The following is a 21,411-nucleotide window of genomic DNA, read 5'->3' as shown; positions in this document are numbered from 1 at the left end:
CTCAATTTGTGCAGTATGGAATGATTTAGTGAAACCCGGGTTTGTGCAGATTTACGAATTATGTGATGTTCAGAATGAGTGAGTTAGTGACTCCTATGAAATCGATAATCTGATCATCTTTGAGTGATTTCGGTAGCAGTAACTCATTAAACAAACTTTTCCCGTGGTGCCCCAGGTTACTGAGTTAATGGTTACAGGATTTTTTGAAGTACCTGTCCTATATCTGTGAGATTTAAGAAGGTTCCTAAAATTGTTAAAAAAGGTACAGTGGAATTACCTGTGGGGAAAAATCAATCAATTATAGAATAAGGCTGTAACGCTAACTATTACCCAACTGACAAGCTAACTGTTACCCAACTGACAAGCTAACTGTTACCCAACTGACAAGCTAACTGTTACCCAACTGACAAGCTAACTGTTACCCAACTGACAAGCTAACTGTTACCCAACTGACAATCTAACTGTTACCCACCTGACAAGCTAACTGCTACCCACCTGACAAGCTAACCTTTACCCAACTGACAGGCTAACCGTTACCCAACTGACAGGCTAACCGTTACCCAACTGACAAGCTAACTGTTACGCAACTGACAAGCTAACTGTTACCCAACTGACAGGCTAACCGTTACCCAACTGACAAGCTAACTGTTACGCAACTGACAAGCTAACTGTTACCCAACTGACAAGCTAACTGTTACCCAACTGACAAGCTAACTGTTACCCAACTGACAAGCTAACTGTTACCCAACTGACAGGCTAACCGTTACCCAACTGACAAGCTAACCGTTACCCAACTGACAAGCTAACTGTTACCCAACTGACAAGCTAACCGTTACCCAACTGACAAGCTAACCGTTACCCAACTGACAAGCTAACCGTTACCCAACTGATTACATACGGTAACAAATGACATAATGCTGCTTGGTCATGTTATGGTCATGCTTAGGACAGCTTTGGTTGTCTTAATGCCAGATACAGGCCTAAAGCAAAGTGATACCTTGTCGCTAAAGTAAGATGACACCTAACCTGTTTGTGTTTGCCAGTGAACCCCTGCGAGCTGCACTGCCGCCCTCTGAACGAGTACTTCTCAGAGAAGATGCTGGACGCGGTCATTGACGGGACCCAGTGCTATGAGGGCAGCTTGAGCCGAGACATGTGTGTTAACGGCATCTGCAAGGTAGCGGCAACCTTGTCCCCAGAAATCTCTCTTCTCGCTGTCTCTCTCACTCCCTCATGCCTCTCGCTCCTTGCTCTCTCTCTCTCACTCTCTCTCATTCTCTGCTCAAATTGTCATTCCCTCCTAAAGTCTAAGCTGAGTTAACTTCATTTGTTAAGCTCCCCTTGTTGACGTACTTCTCCTGGTCTCAACATTGTGCTTTAGGGATGTCATTTGATATGCACTTTGTTTAGTCGGGCTGCTGCTTGTTTTCTCGGCAGAATGATTTCGAACGCTTTACATTCTGTATGAAAATGAGTGTGCTGTTCGAGTAAGTCATTATCTTGCACAGTACAGTCTCACTGTTGTCTAATATCTTCATCCCAAAATGTCAGACTGTGCTCTAAGGTCTGATTGGACCAAGAAAATAATGATACACTATCCGAGATGCATCATTTGGTGAATTGATGTACTGTAGTGGGGACACATTTTGTTGTCATGACCCCAGTTGACCCCAGTTGAGCCATTCTGTTTAAAAGCTGGCTTTGTTTAATTGGTTTTGGCTGAAAGCAGTTAAATATTTAGACTGTTTATAAGCCAGTCAAATATTAATGTTAGAATCTATATTTTTAGCCTTTTATCTTGTTTCATTTACATCTTCAAACAAGACCAACATTGTGACCCTGGTCTTTGGTTTCCATAGTTTCCACTCATGTCCAAGACATGGGTCATGTTCCCCTGCTTAGACCTTGCGTACATCAACCAATGATTGCGTGCCATGTCATCGACTGTGCCGTTGGACACCAGATTGCTTTAACATGTGACGTGGTTAACTGATACGTAAAATACCTATCAAGGTATCGTAAGACCTGGCATGCATCAGCAACACCTGAGCAGAGGAACGTGCTCATTATCTAAGGACTGGAAGATGAGGGATTTAGAGTTCACAATGCAACTGAGGTTAAAGGGAAGGATCAACTCAAGTTAAAAGGATAGTTTCATTTGTGAATCATCACTGCAGAGGGATAGTTCACACTGAAACGAAGTTGGTCAGATGTTTTCATACGGCACAAAGTCATCTGAAGTTTAGCTCCGTCCACACCATCTGTTGTATAGATCTGGCTAGGCTATATGCATCAGGATAAATCAGCAGGGCTCAGTTTCACCGAAGCTACTGAAACAATGAGCAATTGCACATTCGTCAAACTCATTCCACAGAGGGCCGAGTATCTGTGGGTTTTCGCTCCTCCCTTGTACTTTATTGATGAATTAAGGTCACTGATTAGTAAAGAACTCCCCTCAGCTGTTTGTCTAGTTCCTAATTGAAAGGAAAAACCAAAAACCCACAGACACTAGGTCCTCCATGGAATGAGTTTGGTACCCCTGAGCTATTGGAACCTCTTATGTTCCACAGTATACACAGTGGAGGCTGCTGAGGGGAGGACGGCTCATAATAACGTCTGGAACGGAGCAAATGGAATGGCATCAAATACATGGAAACCATGGAAACCATGCGTTTGGTGTATTTGATACCATTCCACCAATTCCGCTCCAGCCATTACCACGAGCCTGTCCTCCCCAATTAAGGTACCACTAACCTCCTATGATACACAACAAATTACACATAGATCAAGTTGGAGCTATGGAAATGTTTGTCAAACATTGTTTTTAAGGTGAACTATTTCTCTGATGACAAATGCTCATTCCTGAGTCCTGTCCCTCTACAGGAGATTGTAGAGCCTTGTGCTCAAAAGTTTCCCTCACTTTTCATATTTGCGTGTCAGACAGGTGACATTAGTTTTCTGCATCACCTCAGACAACACTCATTTTTCATGATCTCCATTTTTTTCACACAATGTAATTATAGTACATACTATGTTTATCTTTTGGGGAAAGACACGTTAATATTTTACTTGCATGGTTGACGTATTGATGGATAAAGTCATTATCTCCCAACATAGTCTCACTCTTGTCCGATATCTTCATCCAAACTTTCAGACTGTGCTCTAAGCTCTGATTGGACGAGCTAACGAATTTGGATGACTTCATGAGGCGAGGATCACATTTTGTTGTGGTAACCCCAGTTGAGACGTTCTTTTTAAATGCTGGCTTTGTTTAATTGGTTTTGGCTGAAAGCAGTTAAATATTTAGTCTGTTTATAAGCCAGTCAAATATTGATGTTTAGGATCCAACTGAGAATTTGAATATAGAACGTTTCTCTGATAAGTTTTCATTTTGTCCATATTCTTTCCAAACAACACAGGTATAGTAGATGGATAATGTGGTTACTAGATGTAGTGGGGACACAATGTGGTTGTGGTAACCCCAGTTATCAAATGCTAATTCCAGAGTCCTATCACACTACAGGAGATTGTCCTGCCTTGTGCTTATTTCTTCCTTAGCATTTTTTTCTTTGTTTGTTGTTAATTTTCTGCATCACCTCAGACAACTCGTTTTTCAATATCTCAGTGACTACAGACTAAATGGGGAGATGATTATCTAGCAGAACTGTGAATTTGAATATAGAAAGTTTCTTTGATAAATTTTCATTTTGTACACATTATTTTCACAACATTATTATAGTGATTATATTATTATACATTATTATAGTATTCATTATGATTATTTTAGAAAAAAATACCAATTGTGAATGTTTTGCTGCAAAATGGACGTATTGATGGATACTTTTGTTTCAGTGCGAGTACATTATTTTGTCCTCAAATTATCTTAATATGATTCCGGTGAACCCTAAAGATGGAACCCAAAGACGTACTGATGTCCTAAAATGGACACCATACACTGTAATGCGTGGCATCCATTTTAGGTTATCCTTTATTCTCTGCTGAAGGCCTGTTCTTGCTTTGTTTTGATCTTTTCAGAATGTGGGGTGTGACTATGAGATTGACTCCAACGCGGTGGAGGATCGCTGTGGGGTTTGCCATGGCAACGGGTCTACTTGTGAGACTGTGAAGAAGACCTTTGAGGAGAGCGAAGGGCTTGGTATGACACTCATGCTACTCTCTGCACTTAAAGTGGCCCTCCAGTCTCCTTTTTCACCTCATTTAACTCCTGATTTACTTAACAAAAGGCACATCCCAATAGGTGGTCAAGGTTCTGTATGTCGTGACATGGCACATTTTACCCTTTGGTGTGTACTTTACTGTATTTATACTTGAGATACCACCTTTTCAACAGTGAAAGTATTAAAAAAAAGAATCTCTGGAGAACGTCTACTGATATAGGATCAGCTCTCCTCACCTCAATCGGAACCTTAACCATTATGAGATAAAAAACCAGACTGACCCTGGAACAGGTTTTTAAAGTGATAGACAGTGTACTGTACACTGGGTATTGTTGTCAGCGTCCTGTAGCTTGGTTTGAGCTGTCAGTTTGAATGTGAACTAGGTCATGTACTGCATCTCAAGTTTCTGTCTCATAATCAACCAAGTGTTTGGTGGTATAGTATTATATTTCCATAGACTTCAAAGCACAAGTCTGACATCAGTCCCTTTTTGTGGAGGTATTAAGAAGGTATCAAGCTGGGTGGATTAAAAGACAATAAACTAGGTCAAATTGAAAAGGAGAAAAGTAAAGTGTACCGAGGGTAGTAGAGATGGAAGTTGAACAGCCCCTCTGGACCCCCCTGTCTGTCTCCCAGGGTATGTGGACATTGGGCTGATTCCAGAGGGGGCTCGGGAAATTCGTATCGAGGAGGTGGCTGAGGCTGGGAATTTCTTGGCTCTCCGGAGTGACGACCCCGGAAAGTACTTCCTGAACGGTGGTTGGACTATCCAATGGAATGGGGAATACAAGGCAGCGGGGACGGTGTTCACCTATGAGAGGACAGGACAACTGGAGAACTTGACCTCCCCTGGACCAACCCTAGAGCCAGTGTGGATACAGGTAGGATCACATACTCGTGCATCACAAACACACACACACACACACACACACACACAGCACGTGCCAAATACTCCGAACCACACACACAGCATGTGCCAAATACTCCAAACTGTCGTTTAACAAGCATTGCATGGTTTGTTTATCTAAAATACCTTCCACTTGAGAGATGTTATCCAGGAAAAACCACACGTAAACAGACAAAATGTTCACTTACACACATTTATTTTGTTTTGTTCAACTTTAATCAAACCGGGACATCTCTTTTCAATTAAACTCTATTTTGCATGATCGGCTCTATGGTTCTAGTTTCATGGAGATCTAAGATGATGTTCGCTTTTGATTATAAGTAATTATTCCCAAACAGGGTTTGGTTGTTCAGGCAGTGTAGATGTTTACACAGAGCTACAGTAATTAAATAAATGTATCTTATTTCAAAGGCTGTGTTATTTCAAAGACTTTAACCCTGCTGTGCCAACCTGTGCAAAACTAAGGGTACAGTTTCCAAGAATTGTTTGTTGTTGACCTTGAGAGAATCCACTTTGAATCTGTACAATTCTCATCCAGCGAGAATTCCTTTGTGTTATGGCTACAAAAGAGAAGGGTTTTTTGGTCGAAGCCATTTAGTTTCGAATGGTGGTGCCGTATTCTATCCTGCCTGTCATTACAAATTCCCCCCATGTACAGTAAATTCATCCACAGCTACACCCGTACAAAGGCATCACAACAACTGAGCAACGATCTCAATGCCTGTTTTTAGACTTTAATGTAGCTGACTGCCCAGTGAAAGTCTCACTTTTAACTCCTATCTGTTAACTCATATCTACATAATGTTGTTGACTCGTCCTGTACTCTTATTTCTGGCAGAAGCATAAATTGGAGAAAAAATGCACTTAAAAAAAAACATCTCAAACCGACGGTTTCAAAAACGCTGGCTATTTTCTCATAGAACACGTTGTCATCTCCCTGAGGAGGATGAGCTAGCCAATCAGCGGCCTAGAGGAGGATGGGCTAGACAATCAGTTTTCTACCGGGAAACGCCCACACCAGGCCAGGTGGTGGAGGCAGTACCAGGGGGCAGATAAAGGGCTTTGTCCCACTGTGGGGATCTGAAGCCCCCCTAGCCTGGCATGGTGCCCACCAGGGTAGGGGTGGTAGGGGGACAGCTTCTGTCTGTCTGTTGGACCACAGACAGTGGACAGGGAGATGAGTACTGGCACTGATGTCATGTTGACCTCTTCTCTCACTGGCACTGCTGGAGTCTACTAATAGCCTCTCTCTCTCTCTCTCTCTCTCTCTCTCTCTCTCTCTCTCTCTCGCTCTCTCTCTCTCTCTCTCTCTCTCTCTCTCTCTCTCTCGCTCATGAGTTGATGCTTAACTTTCTTTCATTCTCCCTCTGTCTCTCTCTCTCTCTCTTTTTCCCTCTCTCATGAGTTGATGCTAAACTTTCTCTCCCTCACACCAAATTAGTGTTTGTGTGGTGGTTTCTCACTGATGGTTCAATGTTTTTGTTATGAACTCTAATGAGACCACCTGTGTGAGGTAAGTGCACCATGTGTGATGACTTGTAGTTGTGTTATGTTCTGCAGTAAGTGGAAACCTATAATCAACAAGTGAGAAATGATTGATCATGAGTACATAACTGTATGACGGTAACACGCAGCGCAGCACTGAAACAACTTCACAATCTACCATGTTATTTTTTTACATTTAGCGATAAAATTCCCTTGCGTCTCTATCTCACTGTGAGGACACAATGGAAACAGATGATTTCCAAATCATTTAGCCTGTCACAAGGCCCCGTGACAATCTCAGCCAAAATGCTTTTGTTTTGGGACATGTGCCACTCAAAATTCAATGTTCCTATCTCCGTCTCCAGAGGAACCGTTTTGGAATGCCTTTCAGAGACAAATACCTTTCAAAATAAATATTTGCACCTTGTCCAAGTAAAACCCTGTGGAGAGAACAACTGTTGAGCCGACTCCCCAGATCCCAGCTTTACCTTTCCATTAGTGTCAACTGTGTCTGCTCACACTGTTTACCCGTCTTGCACAAAGCTCATTCATCACCTAAGTGTGTCAACCTGTCCAAACACAGGATCAGGGAAGTGGCAGCTCGGTTGTTAAGTCCTCTCAAATGGACCCTACAGTTCATTGTAACAAGCTTCCATTGACACACAGAAAAGTCAATGACTTGAGGGAAGGGCGAAGGATGTGTCAAAAAGAGTGTTCAAAGGGCAAACACGTAACCATGGTGTTTGCTGAGCGTTGATAGATATTGGAGATGAGGAGCGTTCCCTGTGGAACTGGATTCCATAGCGTTGTTCAGGTGTTTGTCTCCAGGGCCTCATGTTGGAGATGGTGATGGAGGGTCTGGCGTGGATGGGCTTTATATGTCCCATTTGACCACTTTACCCCGTGTGTCTGACTTGAAGTGGCACTCAGACTGTCATGTTTCAGATATCACTAGGGAGGTAAGGTGTCTGGTAGATTGGACACATTTACCATGGGGTTTGGGGGGCAACTGGAAAAATATTTTTTATAAACCTTGGCAACACGTTGTACAGAGAAAACACATTTGCATTTCACTTAGACAAGGATGTTCCTAAAATGTTGAGCGATAATCACAGCCAAGTGTAAACAGACTCTTTAAAATCGGATAAGATAATAATATTACACTCCACTTTCTGCCAGTCTTGCTTGTCTGAGCTTGATTCATTTACTTTGCTCCTCTGTTTCTGCTGACAACCCATTAACTAGATGTGGATCTACTTTCTGTACTAGCATAAGATGGAAGACAAATTAATTAGCTTCACAAACGTAGTCCATACGCCAAGTACCCACCAAAATATTATCCATGACCTTTTGATGGTGAAAGACAATGTACTGGATTGAAAATGTGGCTGTGATTATATTCGAATACATGCAACTTATCACAATTATTCATGACTAATTGAGTATTCCTTTTGGCTTGGTGATAGCATATGCCTTAGTAACTGCTTACGGAATCATGTGTTATATCAGTGGGCTTTATTCAGAATTGTCAGTGTATCAGTTAGTCCCATGAGAACCCGCTTTGATGTCAGTTTTGGGCAAAAAGCGAAAGAAGATTTATATTGTTCAATCAAATATTGCTTGCTTGTTTCCCAGTTTGCCTGAAGTGATCTTCAATCGTCTGACTAGAGCTGATTCTAATAACAATGATTTGAATCAGCAGCAATACATTGACAGTAAAAACAAAGATGAATTGTGTGGAGCCACAACGTTTTGTTCTGTGCTGTCACTGTGAATGACAAATGACAGTTCTTTGGCAAAATCATTTGTCATAGGCAAGCGCATATCTTGACAGCCACTGTCTCAAATTCTGTTTAGTCTGCGTCATGTAATTATTTATCCCACGTGGAAGAGATATCACGGCCAGTGTTTCACTTCTAACTCTGTATAAAATGGTCAAACTCACTGTGTGACATGACTTGATAGTCAGACGTAACACTTTGTGCTTTGACTTTGTCAGGTTTGCTCCATTCCAATATGATTCCTGAAGTCCATTTAGTTATTTCACCGTGATCCAATAACAGATTTCACAACCTAAACTCAAATCTAGACTCTGGAGATCAACGTGTAGAGAGTTACAGCATACAGAGTGCTGCGGAGTTACCATGGTAACATCATTCATACACTGCAACGTAATGCTGTCGGCTATTCTTTTTAATGCTGCGGTTGTCAATGCTTTCAGTAGATTTGAATGATCCAATCAGACACGAGGCATCTGTGAAAGTGGAGGCCAGAATTTGGGGTTTCATCTGGCCTGAAAACAAATATGCTTGTTCCAGCTACTAACACGACAGTGACAGTGAAATTAGCAAAGATATTGTTATTTTTCCACAAAAATAGCAACTTCTTGTACTCATTCTCTATTGTATTTCACATTGTACTCGAATGTCTTCCCAGAGAGCCCAATGTTCAACATTGTGTAATTGATCACCTATTTGTAATGTTAAACAAAGGCTTATAGATTAGTTACCAGGAGCCCTTCTCTATGGCAGGGGTCTCCAACAGGTTGATGGTAAGCTACCAGTAGCTCGCAGCCCACCTATGAGCAGCTTGCCGAACAATTCTGAAAGTACATGCAGTTTTCACATCCAGCTACTGTACTGTTACAGGTTTCGGTTTTTCCATTTATATTTAGCACTTGGGAACCCCCTGATTGGGGTCACCTCGTTGGTAAGTATGTGTTACACCTGTGCTGGTTTGTCCATCTTGTTAGTCGGAAGGTGTTTCACCTGTGCAAGCCCAGGTGATATTTAAAAGAGGCCGGCCCAGCGCTCCAGTGAAGCTTGAGAGATGTGGTTAACCTAGTGGGCGTCCATGGTGGGTGTCTTTTAGTCTGAGGGAAAACCTAGTGGGCCGTCCATGGTGGGTGTCTTTTAGTCTGAGGGAAAACCTAGTGGGCCGTCCATGGTGGGTGTCTTTAAGTCTGAGGGAAAACCTAGTGGGCCGTCCATGGTGGGTGTCTTTTAGAACAGTTTACTAGTGGCGTTGCCAACTTTCAGTGGTCACCCACATGGGTGCCTTTCAGAACCCTTTACTAGCAGTGGTGTAAAGTACTTAAGTAAAAATACTTGAAAGTACTACTTAAGTAGGTTTTTTTTTTTAGTATCTGTATATTTTTGACATCTTTTACACTACATTCCTACATTCCTTAAGAAAATGATGTACCTTTTTACTCCATACATTTTCCCTGACCACCAAAAGTATTTGTTACATTTTGAATGCTTAGCAGGACAGGACAAGACAATTGTGCCGTCTGGTTTGCTGTATATAAGACATTTTAAATGATTTATACTTGTACGTTTACTTTTGATACTTAAATACATTTTAGCAATTATATTTACTTTTAATACTTAAGTATGTTTAAAACCAAATACTTTTAGACTTTTACTCAAGTAGTATTTTACTGGATGACTTTCACTTTTACTTGAGTAACTTTCTATTAAGGTATCTTTACTTTTACTCAAGTATGACAATTGGGTATTTTTTCCACCACTGCGTACTAGTGGCTTTGCCAACTTTCAGTGGGCATCCACATGGTTGTCTTTTTTCATTATTGACTATTTAATCACTATTCTGCATGGCAGTGAAGGTAATTATTTTTTGTTGTTGTTTTTGTTTCCCCTTTATTTAACCAGCCAGTTAAGAACAAGTTCTCATTTACAACTGTGACCTGGCCAAGATAAGGCAAAGCAGTGCGACACAAACAACAACACAGAGTTACACATGGAATAAACAAACGTACAGTCAATAACACAATAGAAAAGTATATATACACTGTGTGCAAATGAGGTAAGATTATTGAGGAAAAGCAATAAGTAGTGGCGAAGTAATTACAATTTAGCAATTAAACACTGGAGTGATAGATGCAGAAGATGAATGTGCAAGTAGAGATACTGGGGTGCAAAGGAGAAAAAAAAGAAGAACAATATGGGGATGAGGTAGTTGGAAGGGCTATTTACAGTTACAATAATCTGTAAGGTGCTCTGACAGCTGGTGCTTAAAGTTAGTGAGGGAGATGTGAGTCTCCAGCTTCAGTGATTTTTGCAATTCGTTCCAGTCATTGGCAGCAAAGAACTGGAAGGAAAGGCTGCCAAATGAGGAATTTGCTTTGGGGATGACCAGTGAAATATACCTGCTGGAGCGCGTGCTACGGGTGGGTGCTGCTATGTTGACCAGTGAGCTGAGATAAGGCGGGGCTTTACCTAGCAAAGACTTATAGATGACCTGGAGCCAGTGGGTTTGGTGACGAATATGAAGCAAGGGCCAGCCAACGAGAGCATACAGGTCGCAGTGGTGGGTAGTATATGGGGCTTTGGATGGTACTGTGATAGACTGCATCCAATTTGCTGTGTAGAGTGTTGGAGGCTATTTTGTAAATGACATCGCCGAAGTCAAGGATCGGTAGGATAGTCAGTTTTATGAGGGTATTTCTGGCATCATGAGTGAAGGATGCTTTCTTTTGTGAAATAGGAAGCCGATACTAGATTTAATTTTGGATTGGAGATGCTTAATGTGAGTCTGGAAGGAGAGTTTACAGTCTAACCAGTCACCTAGATATTTGGAGTTGTCCACATATTCCAGGTCAGAACCATCCAGAGTAGTGATGCTGGACTTTAGGGCAGGTGCGGGCAGCAATCGGTTGAAGAGCATGCATTTAGTTTTACTTGCATTTAAGAGCAGTTGGAGGCCACGGAAGGAGAGTTGTATGGCATTGAAGCTCGTCAGGTGAGTTAACACAGTGTCCAAAGAAGGGCCAGAAGTATACAGAATGGTGTCGTCTGCGTAGAGGTGGATCAGAGAATCATCAGCAGCAAGAGCAACATCATTGATGTATAGAGAGAAAAGAGTCGGCTCGAGAATTTAACCCTGTTGCACCCCCATAGAGAATGCCTGAGGTCCGGACAACAGGCCCTCCAATTTGACACACTGAACTCTGTCTGAGAAGTAGTTGGTGAACCAGGCGTGGCAGTCATTTGAGAAACCAAGGCTGTCGAGTCTGCCGATAAGAATGTGGTGATTGACAGAGTCGATAGCCTTAACCCCTTACTAGTGGCTTTGCCATTTTTTAGTGGGCACAAACATGGGTGTCTTTCAGAACCTAAGGGCTACCTAAATTCTATCAGCATATTGATTGCAGCACCCGCACGGGCAATACACTGAACCATTGCTACTCTGACTTCTGCTATGCATACAAGGCCCTCCCCCGCTCCCCCTTCGGCAAATCCGACCACGACTCCATTTTGCTTCTACCGTCCTATAGGTAGAAACTCAAACAGGATGTACCCTTGACTAGAACCATTCAACACTGGTCTGACCAATCGGAATCCACGCTTCAAGATTGTTTTGATCACGTGGACTGGGAAATGTTCCAGGCAGCCTCAGAGAATGACATCGATCTATATGCTGACTCGGTGAGTGAGTTTATAAGGAAGTGCATTGGAGATGTTGTACCCACTGGGACTATCAAAACCTACCCTAACCAAAAACCATGGATGGATGGCGACTTTCGCGCAAAACTGAAAGCGTTGTAGCTGGCTGCGACAGAGCCTTGACTTGAACCTAGAATCTCTAGTGCCACAGCCTTAGACCAGTGCGCCACCCGGGAGGCCCCATCCCTTTAGATTTGTGTGTATTAGGTAGTTGTTGGGGAATTGTGAGATTACTTGTTAGACCTTACTGCACTGTCGGAACTAGAAGCACAAGCAGTTCACTACACTCGCATGAACATCTGCTAACCATGTGTATGTGACCAATAGCATTTGATTTGAACTTCCTTTGAACCCCTTTTGGTTTTATTTTGGTTGTCAATGCGATTTTCTTTGTTAGTTCCCTTTGTTGTGAGTGACATTTGAAGTTTGTCTTGTAGGACGGTCACATTACTATCTAATCAACGCAACATTGACATTATCCCATCCCTGGTTAGCCACTATTGTCTTAAAAAGCCAAACCTAGCACAGTATCTGTCAATGAATTTCCAGCATTATGTCTGTCTGTGTCGTGCGTGCTTTGGTCTATCACTCAGTGTGTAGCCAGTTGATGTGGTAACCATCTTGTGGGTTGACAGAAATACTTTCCCAAAAACCTTCTCAATTAAATGTTAACTGCAGAGTAGGCTTACCTGGCAGAAGTACACTACATAACCAAAAGTGTGTGGACACCTTCTCGTCGAAAATCTCATTCCAAAATCATGGGCATTAATATGGAGTTGGTCCCCCCTTTGCTGCTACAACATCCTCCACTGTTCTGGGAAGGCTTTCCACTAGATGTTGGGACTTGCTTCCATGCCACAAGCATTAGTGAGGTCAGGCACTGAGGTTTGGCGATTAGGCCTGGCTCACAGTCGGCATTTCAATTCAACCCAAAGGTGTTCGATGGGGTTGAGGTCAGGTCTCTGTGCAGGCCAGTCAAGTTCTTCAACACCGATCTTGACAAACCATTTCTGTATGGAGCTCGCTTTGTGCACTGGGGCATTGTCATGCTGAAACAGGAAAGGGCCTCCCCCAAACTGTTGCCACAAAGTTGGAAGCACATAATCTTCTAGAACGTCATTGTATGCTGTAGCATTACGATTTCCCTTCACTGGAACTAAGGGGCCCGAACCATGAACTCAGAACATCCAATTTCGTTGTTTCTCTATGAATCAAAGTAATTTTAAGAGTGAAAAACCAGGACATTTTTAACTGAACATAATTTGGGAAACTATAAAACATAATGGGGGGGTTGCAGATTTTATAGGGCCCCCATTAGTTGTTTATTAACCATTATTTTACCAGGTATATTGACAGAAAACATAGTGCACTACTTTCTCCTAGTGAAGAGTTGCAGGGGAGAGAAAAGAGGAATGTTCCTACTTGAAAGCTAGAAAGAATGTGTAGCTTGGGACATGTTTCATTTAAAGTAGCTCTCATGCTAGAAAAGGTTGGAGAGCCCTGCTCTATGAAGTATGCAACATGAGTTATTGCTTACTGCCTGTGCAAGATTAGGGTACAGGCAGCGTATCACTGGGTATCACAGCCAACAGACTCTGTGCCCTGGCAGTCTCCCGGTGCTGTCCGAAGCTGACCTGTTCTAACTTTACATCCTGTCTGTTTGGATAGCTGAGATCAGCTCAGGGCCTTCCAATGATGCTTGGTCCAGAAATTAAAGTGGAAATTGGTACGTGATTGTGCTGTTGGCCAGAATATGCCCCCCTCCTGTGGGATCATCCACCACCCAATCCAATCTCCTAAATACATATTAGCCACACACACCTCAAACCACTAACATGAGCACATTCCACACACTCCCCAAAATACATGCCCCCCCCCCCCATACCACTGCACAGCATGACACATACACATAGTACACACACACACAGTACACACCAAACAACAAACCCTTCAACATCACTCACTTCAAGAAATATGTGATCCGAAGCAGCAATGACTTGTTGACTGTTTGAACTTTTAGTTTGTGTGTTTTATCGTCTGTCTCATGCCGTCTGTCTCGTCTGTCTCATGCTGTCTCGTCTGTCTCATGCTGTCTCGTCTGTCTCACGCTGTCTGTGTCGTCTGTCTCATGCTGTCTGTCTCGTCTGTCTCATGCTGTCTGTCTCATCTGTCTCATGCTGTCTGTCTCATCTGTCTCATGCTGTCTGTCTCGTCTGTCTCATGCTGTCTGTCTTGTCTATCTCATGCTGTTTGTCTCATGCTGTCTGTCTGTCTCGTCTCTCATGGTATCTGTCTCGTCTCTCATGGTATCTGTCTCGTCTCTCATGGTATCTGTCTCGTCTCTCATGGTATCTGTCTCGTCTCTCATGGCATCTGTCTCGTCTCGTGCTGTCTGTCTCGTGCTGTCTGTTTTCATGCTGTCTCGACTGTCTCATTCTGATTGATCCTATGTGTTCTACAGCTACTCTTCCAGGAGACAAACCCAGGGGTGCGCTATGAGTACACCATCCATAGAGAGACTCTTCTGGACTCAGACAATGACATCCCTATCCCCGGTTTCTTCTGGAAGTATGGCTCATGGACTGAGTGCAGTGCCACCTGCGGGACAGGTAAGATACCAATAATGGTGGTTGGCTACTATGGATGTTTACCCAGAGATGTAGTTCATTATATCCTACTGGCCTACTATTTACAACACATCCAGGTTATCATGCATGACTGGCTTTGCTTAGTCTCTTATGGGTCATGTTACAATGCACTACTTCACTAGATAATTAAAACCTGGACAACGGTTTTTAGCTTTGAACTTTCTAAAATGACGTTTTTAAAGACCCAGGTGTGAATCCAACTTTGGTCTGGATTTCTTTATAAAGTATATTGGAGGTTAATTGTTGTTTATTACTCTTTTAGTTTGAGTCATAACCAAGAACATTACTATTTTAGCGTGAGTCACAACCAACAACATTAAAAGGGTGTTGTGGTGAAACTATGGAATCCCTGAGTGGGTAATGAAGGATGCCAACAGCATGGAATCCCTGAGTGGGTAGTGAAGGATGCCAACAGCATGGAATCCCTGAGTGGAGGGTAGTGAAGGATGCCAACAGTATGGAATCCCTGAGTGGAGGGTAGTGAAGGATGCCAACAGTATGGAATCCCTGAGTGGAGGGTGGTGAAGGATGCCAACAGCATGGAATCCCTGAGTGGAGGGTGGTGAAGGATGCCAACAGCATGGAATCCCTGAGTGGAGGGTAGTGAAGGATGCAAACAGCATGGAATCCCTGAGTGGGTAGTGAAGGATGCCAACAGCATGGAATCCCTGAGTGGAGGGTAGTGAAGGATGCCAACAGCATGGAATCCCTGAGTGGAGGGTGGTGAAGGAAGCCAACAGCATGGAATCCCTGAGTGGAGGGTAGTGAAGGAAGCCAACAGCATGGAATCCCTGAGTGGAGGGTGGTGAACGATGCCAACAGCATGGAATCCCTGAGTGGAGGGTAGTGAAGGATGCCAACAGCATGGAATCCCTGAGTGGAGGGTAGTGAAGGATGCCAACAGCATGAAATCCCTGAGTGGAGGGTAGTGAAGGATGCCAACAGCATGGAATCCCTGAGTGGAGGGTAGTGAAGGATGCCAACAGCGTGGAATCCCTGAGTGGAGGGTAGTGAAGGATGCCAACAGCGTGGAATCCCTGAGTGGAGGGTAGTGAAGGATGCCAACAGCGTGGAATCCCTGAGTGGAGGGTATTTCTAATACAAGGCCTTGTTGAATTTCGTGGCTGATTATTGTTGAGCATGATTCACTCATCACCCTCTGAAGGAAACATTGAACCCACATGCACCCCTCAAAGATGCAACAGAGTCATACTCGGAGGAAAACATTTCCAGCTAATTAGTCTGATTTGAGAGTAATCCAACACTGCCTTCCTTAATGGTAAGTTTGAAGTTTAAAAGGATACTTTTGTATAAGAGAGCTTTCACCAGGTATTCAAGAATTCCTTACATTGCTTACTGTAGCAGTGAATTTCCACAGGCTATGAGAAAAACGTCTTTCTACCTCAAAGAAGCAAGTCTCAAATGGGGTAATTTCGATCCACACAGTAACAACGAGCTTCAATCACTCGACAGAACGTGGAAATCACTGCCACTCTTTTTATTTTTTTATTCTACTGTATTCATTGAACCATCCAGTCATCTTGTTCCATCTACTTTTACAGGAAATACTTTGACAGTTTCTTACTTTAACTAGTCCCGGTGGAACGCATATTTAAAACTTTAAATTGTATTGAATTTTTTAGCATATGCAAGGATCGACAGGAAAATCCCTCATTATGTTATTAATGTTTTCTGAATAATATTACCTGAGTTTTCTTACTTAAACTGGCTTAAGGGTCATGGAGTGATGCAGTTACACATAATTCCGTAGTGGAAGGAAAATTGGGTGGTAATGCTTGTCCAGATTGCATTTTATATCATGTCAAAGTTTTCAAAAAGTCTTTGATGTTTTTCTGTGATGTGCTCCTGTATACCTCTATGCGTATTTCTCTTGGCTCTCAAACCTTCTTCAGTTAAACCAGAAAGCAACCACATGATAATCGATTACAAATGGTTTGGATGAGTAAAGAATCTTAATGTAGAGACTATTCTTATTCTAATGCTTTGCTATTCAGTAGTTATAAAGTGTCTTCTGGCTCGCAAATCCTGCCGGCCAGAATCAATTATTAAACAGGACAGAATTAATTATTAACTCGTCATTAAAGTCAACCAAAAGGTACTTGAATATGCTCTCACCGAAATTCTGCAAAGGATGAAACGGTTTTTAATCAAGTTGCCCTCATCTGGAATATGACTCTCAGGGATCAAAGGCTGTGTAGTAATTCAGTAATTACATTGACTGCCTTAAAAAAGACCCTGTCAAATGGAGTGGAAAACTGATATGCTGCAAGGATTCTATGACTTATGAGAAGTCACCTCTGCATCGCCTATCCTTTTACACTCCTGGGAATTGGCCTGTATGGAGAGGGCTACATTGAAATGTTTCTCACAGAAGAAATATGGAATGCACAACCATGGTAGCAATGAAAAGGGAACAGTTTGGCATTTATGGGAACATTATTAGACTAAAGGTGAGGACAAAACAGTTCACCAAACACAAGACTGAATCCAAACACTACACTGTTGATTCGATGTGCATTTTAAATTAACTTGTACTTTTCTGTCGCATTTGTTCAAAACGAAATCTGAAAATGCTCTGGATACAGTCAGTAACATAAGAATATTCTTGGAGAATTTGGGGAAGGTGCAACATAAGACACAATAATGACAGGAGTTTGAGTGAGAAGTCTAATTGGCGTCTCCAAGTGGCCACAAACCTCTCCAAAGGGTGCACAGTTCCTAAGTTATTTCAACACACGTTTATGACTCAGTCTTCAACTATGAGGTGCTTTGTGATCTCTCCTAGCTGTGTCAATGAGGAATTAGAACACACACTCTTTGGAACACGGCCCAGCATCCGCGCCTTCACACAATTGCTGTTGTTGTCTAAACGATTCAAACACGATCCATTAAAAATCACGATCTGGGTCAGGTGGACATCATTTGAAAGCTTCTATTGCCAACATGACTAGCTAAATGATAAAATATGATCTTACAGTATTAGGCTTTCACACGGCAATTCAGAGAAGCAGGTGGTCATTTTGGTGCACATAGAATGGAGTCATGAGTGCATTCAGTTGCGTGGTCCATGGAACATTTTCTTTACAATACAACAAACACAGGCTCATTCTGTTCAGGGCAACCCGGGGTATAATGCCATAACATCTACATCAGACATAGTGATCCTAAATGTTGACACTACATATCATAAAACTAATAGATATATGAAGTGCACATCTGGAGTCAGAGGTGTTTGGCTTGCTTGTATTTCATTATGATTCTCAACTTTCAAAATACATTGAGTCATCTTAATTGACAGCATTTCCCTTACTCAGACAACAACGACAAACAAAACAACAGCTGTGAAGCGGAGAGCCTGAGCTCTGACGTCATGTATAGCATGTTACTGTACAGCCACTGAGCTCTGACGTCATGTATAGCATGTTACTGTACAGCCACTGACTTCTAATTTCGGCACTTATTGGTGTCCAAATCTGCCATTTTCAAACCGTGTAAAGGGATACTTTTGGCCTTTCCAAAGGGAGAAAGTTAATTGGCCATTTCGTCCAAGACAAGTCTGCTAATGTGTAACTGCCACTTTCAAAGGTGCCATGTTGAAACGCAGTATGACTTTCCGATTGGATACGTATTGAGTTAATTAGAATGAAGGGTAAATGGTTTGCATCCAAGTCCCAAATGGTTTTAGCCAAACGACAGAGCACTCAAGGGGAACTAAAGCAAAAGGCAATGTTGTGGGCTGATACTCTTTCGGTTTCCCAAGAGTGCCTCTAGGAATAAGACCATCTGTCTGCATCATGGCTGGCTGACTCACTGAAATAGGTTTTGGAAGAAGTTTCCCAAACTTTCTGTTCCTTTTCTTTCTGCCACCTATCTAACAGCGGTGTCCTGACAGTGGTGTTCTGAAGTTAGGAGGGCATTGCAATGGAGAGAGTCGCAGCTTAATCGCCAGGAGAGCAGAGGGCGATGACCAGACTCCACAAACATCCACAGCTTTTGACTGCAGCATAAATACTGTTCTGGCCGAACTGGTTATTTAATTATGTCACTGAATATTGACTATTCAATCACTATTCTGAATGGCAGTGAAGGCTATGATTTAGGAAAGGGATATTCAGCCGGCAGATCCAAAGGTTAACGCTGCAATATGTAACTTTTTGGGCGTCCGGATAAAATTGATATAGAAATAGGAGTTATAGATCTGTCATTCTCATTGGAGGCAAGTCTGAGAAGCTGCAGGACTGTTCTATTATGTGCTATTTCTATGCTTCTCGTTTTGTTTTTGCGTATTTTACTTTCGGTTTTGTACATCAGCTTCAAACAGCTGAAAATACAATATTTTTGGTTATGTCAAATATATTTCACAACGGCTTAGATGGTACAATGATTCTCTACACTATACTTGCTTGTTTTGTCACATAAACTGAAATTAGGCGAACTATTAGAATTTTAGCAACTAGGAAAGGGCAGAGCGATTTCTGCATAGCACATCTTTTAAGTTAGTTATTTTTTTCCCTCATCAAACTACACATGTGACAATGTGAAAAGCAAATTTAATACAAATAAAAAACAGATATACCTTTAAGTATTCGGACACTTTGCTATGAGACTTGAAATTGAGCTCTGGTTCATCCTGTTTCCATTGATCATACTTGAGATGTTTCTACAGCTTGATAGGAGTCCACCTGTGTTAAATTCAATTGATTGGACATGATTTGGAAAGGCACACACCTGTCTATATAAGGTCCCAAAGTTGACAGTGCATGTCAGAGCAAAAACCAAGCCATGAGGTCGAAGAAATTGTCCGTAGAGCTCAGAGACAGGATTGTGTGGAGGCACAGACCTGGGGAAGGGTACCAAAACATTTCTGAGCATTGAAGGTCCACAAGAACACAGTGGCCTCCATCATTCTTAAATTGAAGAAGTTTCGAACCACCAAGACTCTTCCTAGAGCTGGCTGGTTGGCCAAACTGAGCAATTGGGGGAAGAGGTCCTTGGTCAGGGAGGTGACGAACAACCCGATGGTCACTCTTACAGAGCTCCAGAGTTCCTCTGTGGAGATGGGAGAATCTTCCAGAAGGACAACCATCTCTGCAGCACTCCATCAATCAGGCCTTTATGGTAGAGTGGCCAGACGGAAGCCACTCCTCAGTAAAATGCACATGATAGACCACTTGGAGTTTGCTAGAAAGCACCTAAAGGACTCTCAGACCATGAGAAACAAGATTATCTGGGCTGATGAAACCAAGACTGAACTCTTTGGCCTGAATAGCAAGCTTCACATCTGGAGGAAACCTGGCACCATCCCTACGGTGAAGCATGGTGGTGGCAGCATCATGCTGTGGGGATGTTTTTTAGCGGCAGGGACTGGGAGACTAGTCAGGATCGAGGGAAAGATGAACGGAGCAAAGTACAGAGAGATCCTTAATGAAAACCTGCTCCAGAGCACTCAGGGCCTCAGACTGCGGCTGAAGGCTCACTTTCCGACAGGACAATAACCCTAAGCACACAGCCAAGACAATGCAGGAGTGGCTTTGGGACAAGTCTCTGAGTGGCCCAGCCAGAGCACGGACTTGAACCCGATCAAACATCACTGAAAAGACCTGAAAATAGCTGTGCAGCGATGCTCCCCATCCAGACAAAGCTTGAGAGGATCTGCAGAAAAGAATGGGAGAAACTCCCCAAGTACAGGTGTGCCAAGCTTTGTGTCATGCCCAAGACGACTCAATGCTGTAATCGCTGCCAAAGGTGCTTCAACAAAGTACTGAGTAAAGGGTCTGAATACTTATGCAAATGCAAAATTTACATTAAAAAATTGTAGAAGTTAGCAAAAATGTGTAAAAAACAGTTTTTGCTCTGTCATTATGGGGTATTGATTGTAGATTGTGGTGAGGGAAACAGTTTAATCCATTTTAGAATAAGACTAACGCAGCAAAATATGGATAAAATCAAGAGGTGTGTGTGTACACAGTACCAGTCAAAAGTTTGGACACACCTACTCATTCAAGGGTTTTTCTTTATTTTTACTATGTTCTACATTGTAGAATGATAGTGAAGACATAAACTATGAAATAACATACTGAATCATGTAGTAACACAAACATTATTAAACAAATCGAAATATATTTTAGATTCTTAAAAGTAGCCACCCTTTGCCTTGACAGCTTTGCACACTCTTGGTATTCTCTCAACCAGCTTCAACTGGAATGTTTTTCCAGCAGTCTTGAAGGAGTTCCCACATTTTCCTTCACTCTGCGGTCCAACTCATCCCAAACATTCTCAATTTGAGGTCGGGTGATTGTGGAGGCCAGGTCATCTGATGCAGCACTCCATCACTCTCCGTCTTGGTCAAATAGCCCTTACACAGCCTGGAGGTGTGTTGGGTAATTGCCCTGTTAAAAAACAAATGATAGTCCCACTAAGGGCAAACCAGATGGGATGGCATATCGTTGCAGAATGCTGTGGTAGCCATGCCGGTTAAGTGTGCCTTGAATTCTAAATAAATCACAGACAGTGTCACCAGCAAAGCACCATCACACCTCCGCCTCCATGCTTCACGGTGGGAACCACGCATGCGGAGATCATCCGTTCACCTACTCATCCGTTCACCTATTCACAAAGACACGGTGGTTAGATCCAAAAATCTCACATTTGGACTCATCAGACCAATGGAACGATTTCCACCTGTCTAATGTCCATTGCTCGTG

The 21,411-nt window shown here is 42.5% G+C and overlaps 1 protein-coding gene across 2 annotated transcripts in view; it reads left to right on the top strand.

Moving 5' to 3' along the window:
* The window catches only part of LOC110515416 (A disintegrin and metalloproteinase with thrombospondin motifs 7), a 177,938-nt gene that overhangs the window by 104,577 nt on the left and 51,950 nt on the right, over positions 1-21,411 (top strand). For both annotated transcript variants that reach the window (XM_036964209.1, XM_036964210.1), the window contains 4 exons: positions 1,044-1,177; positions 4,036-4,156; positions 4,815-5,059; positions 14,500-14,647. In XM_036964209.1, the coding sequence (XP_036820104.1) occupies positions 1,044-1,177; positions 4,036-4,156; positions 4,815-5,059; positions 14,500-14,647 (648 nt within the window). The remainder of the gene's footprint in view (positions 1-1,043; positions 1,178-4,035; positions 4,157-4,814; positions 5,060-14,499; positions 14,648-21,411) is intronic.

This window comes from Oncorhynchus mykiss, chromosome 26 (assembly GCF_013265735.2).
Source record: "Oncorhynchus mykiss isolate Arlee chromosome 26, USDA_OmykA_1.1, whole genome shotgun sequence".
NCBI classification, from domain to species: domain Eukaryota; kingdom Metazoa; phylum Chordata; class Actinopteri; order Salmoniformes; family Salmonidae; genus Oncorhynchus; species Oncorhynchus mykiss.
Note: the sequence above shows the minus strand (reverse complement) of the source record. Positions and strands in the feature narration are given on the sequence as shown.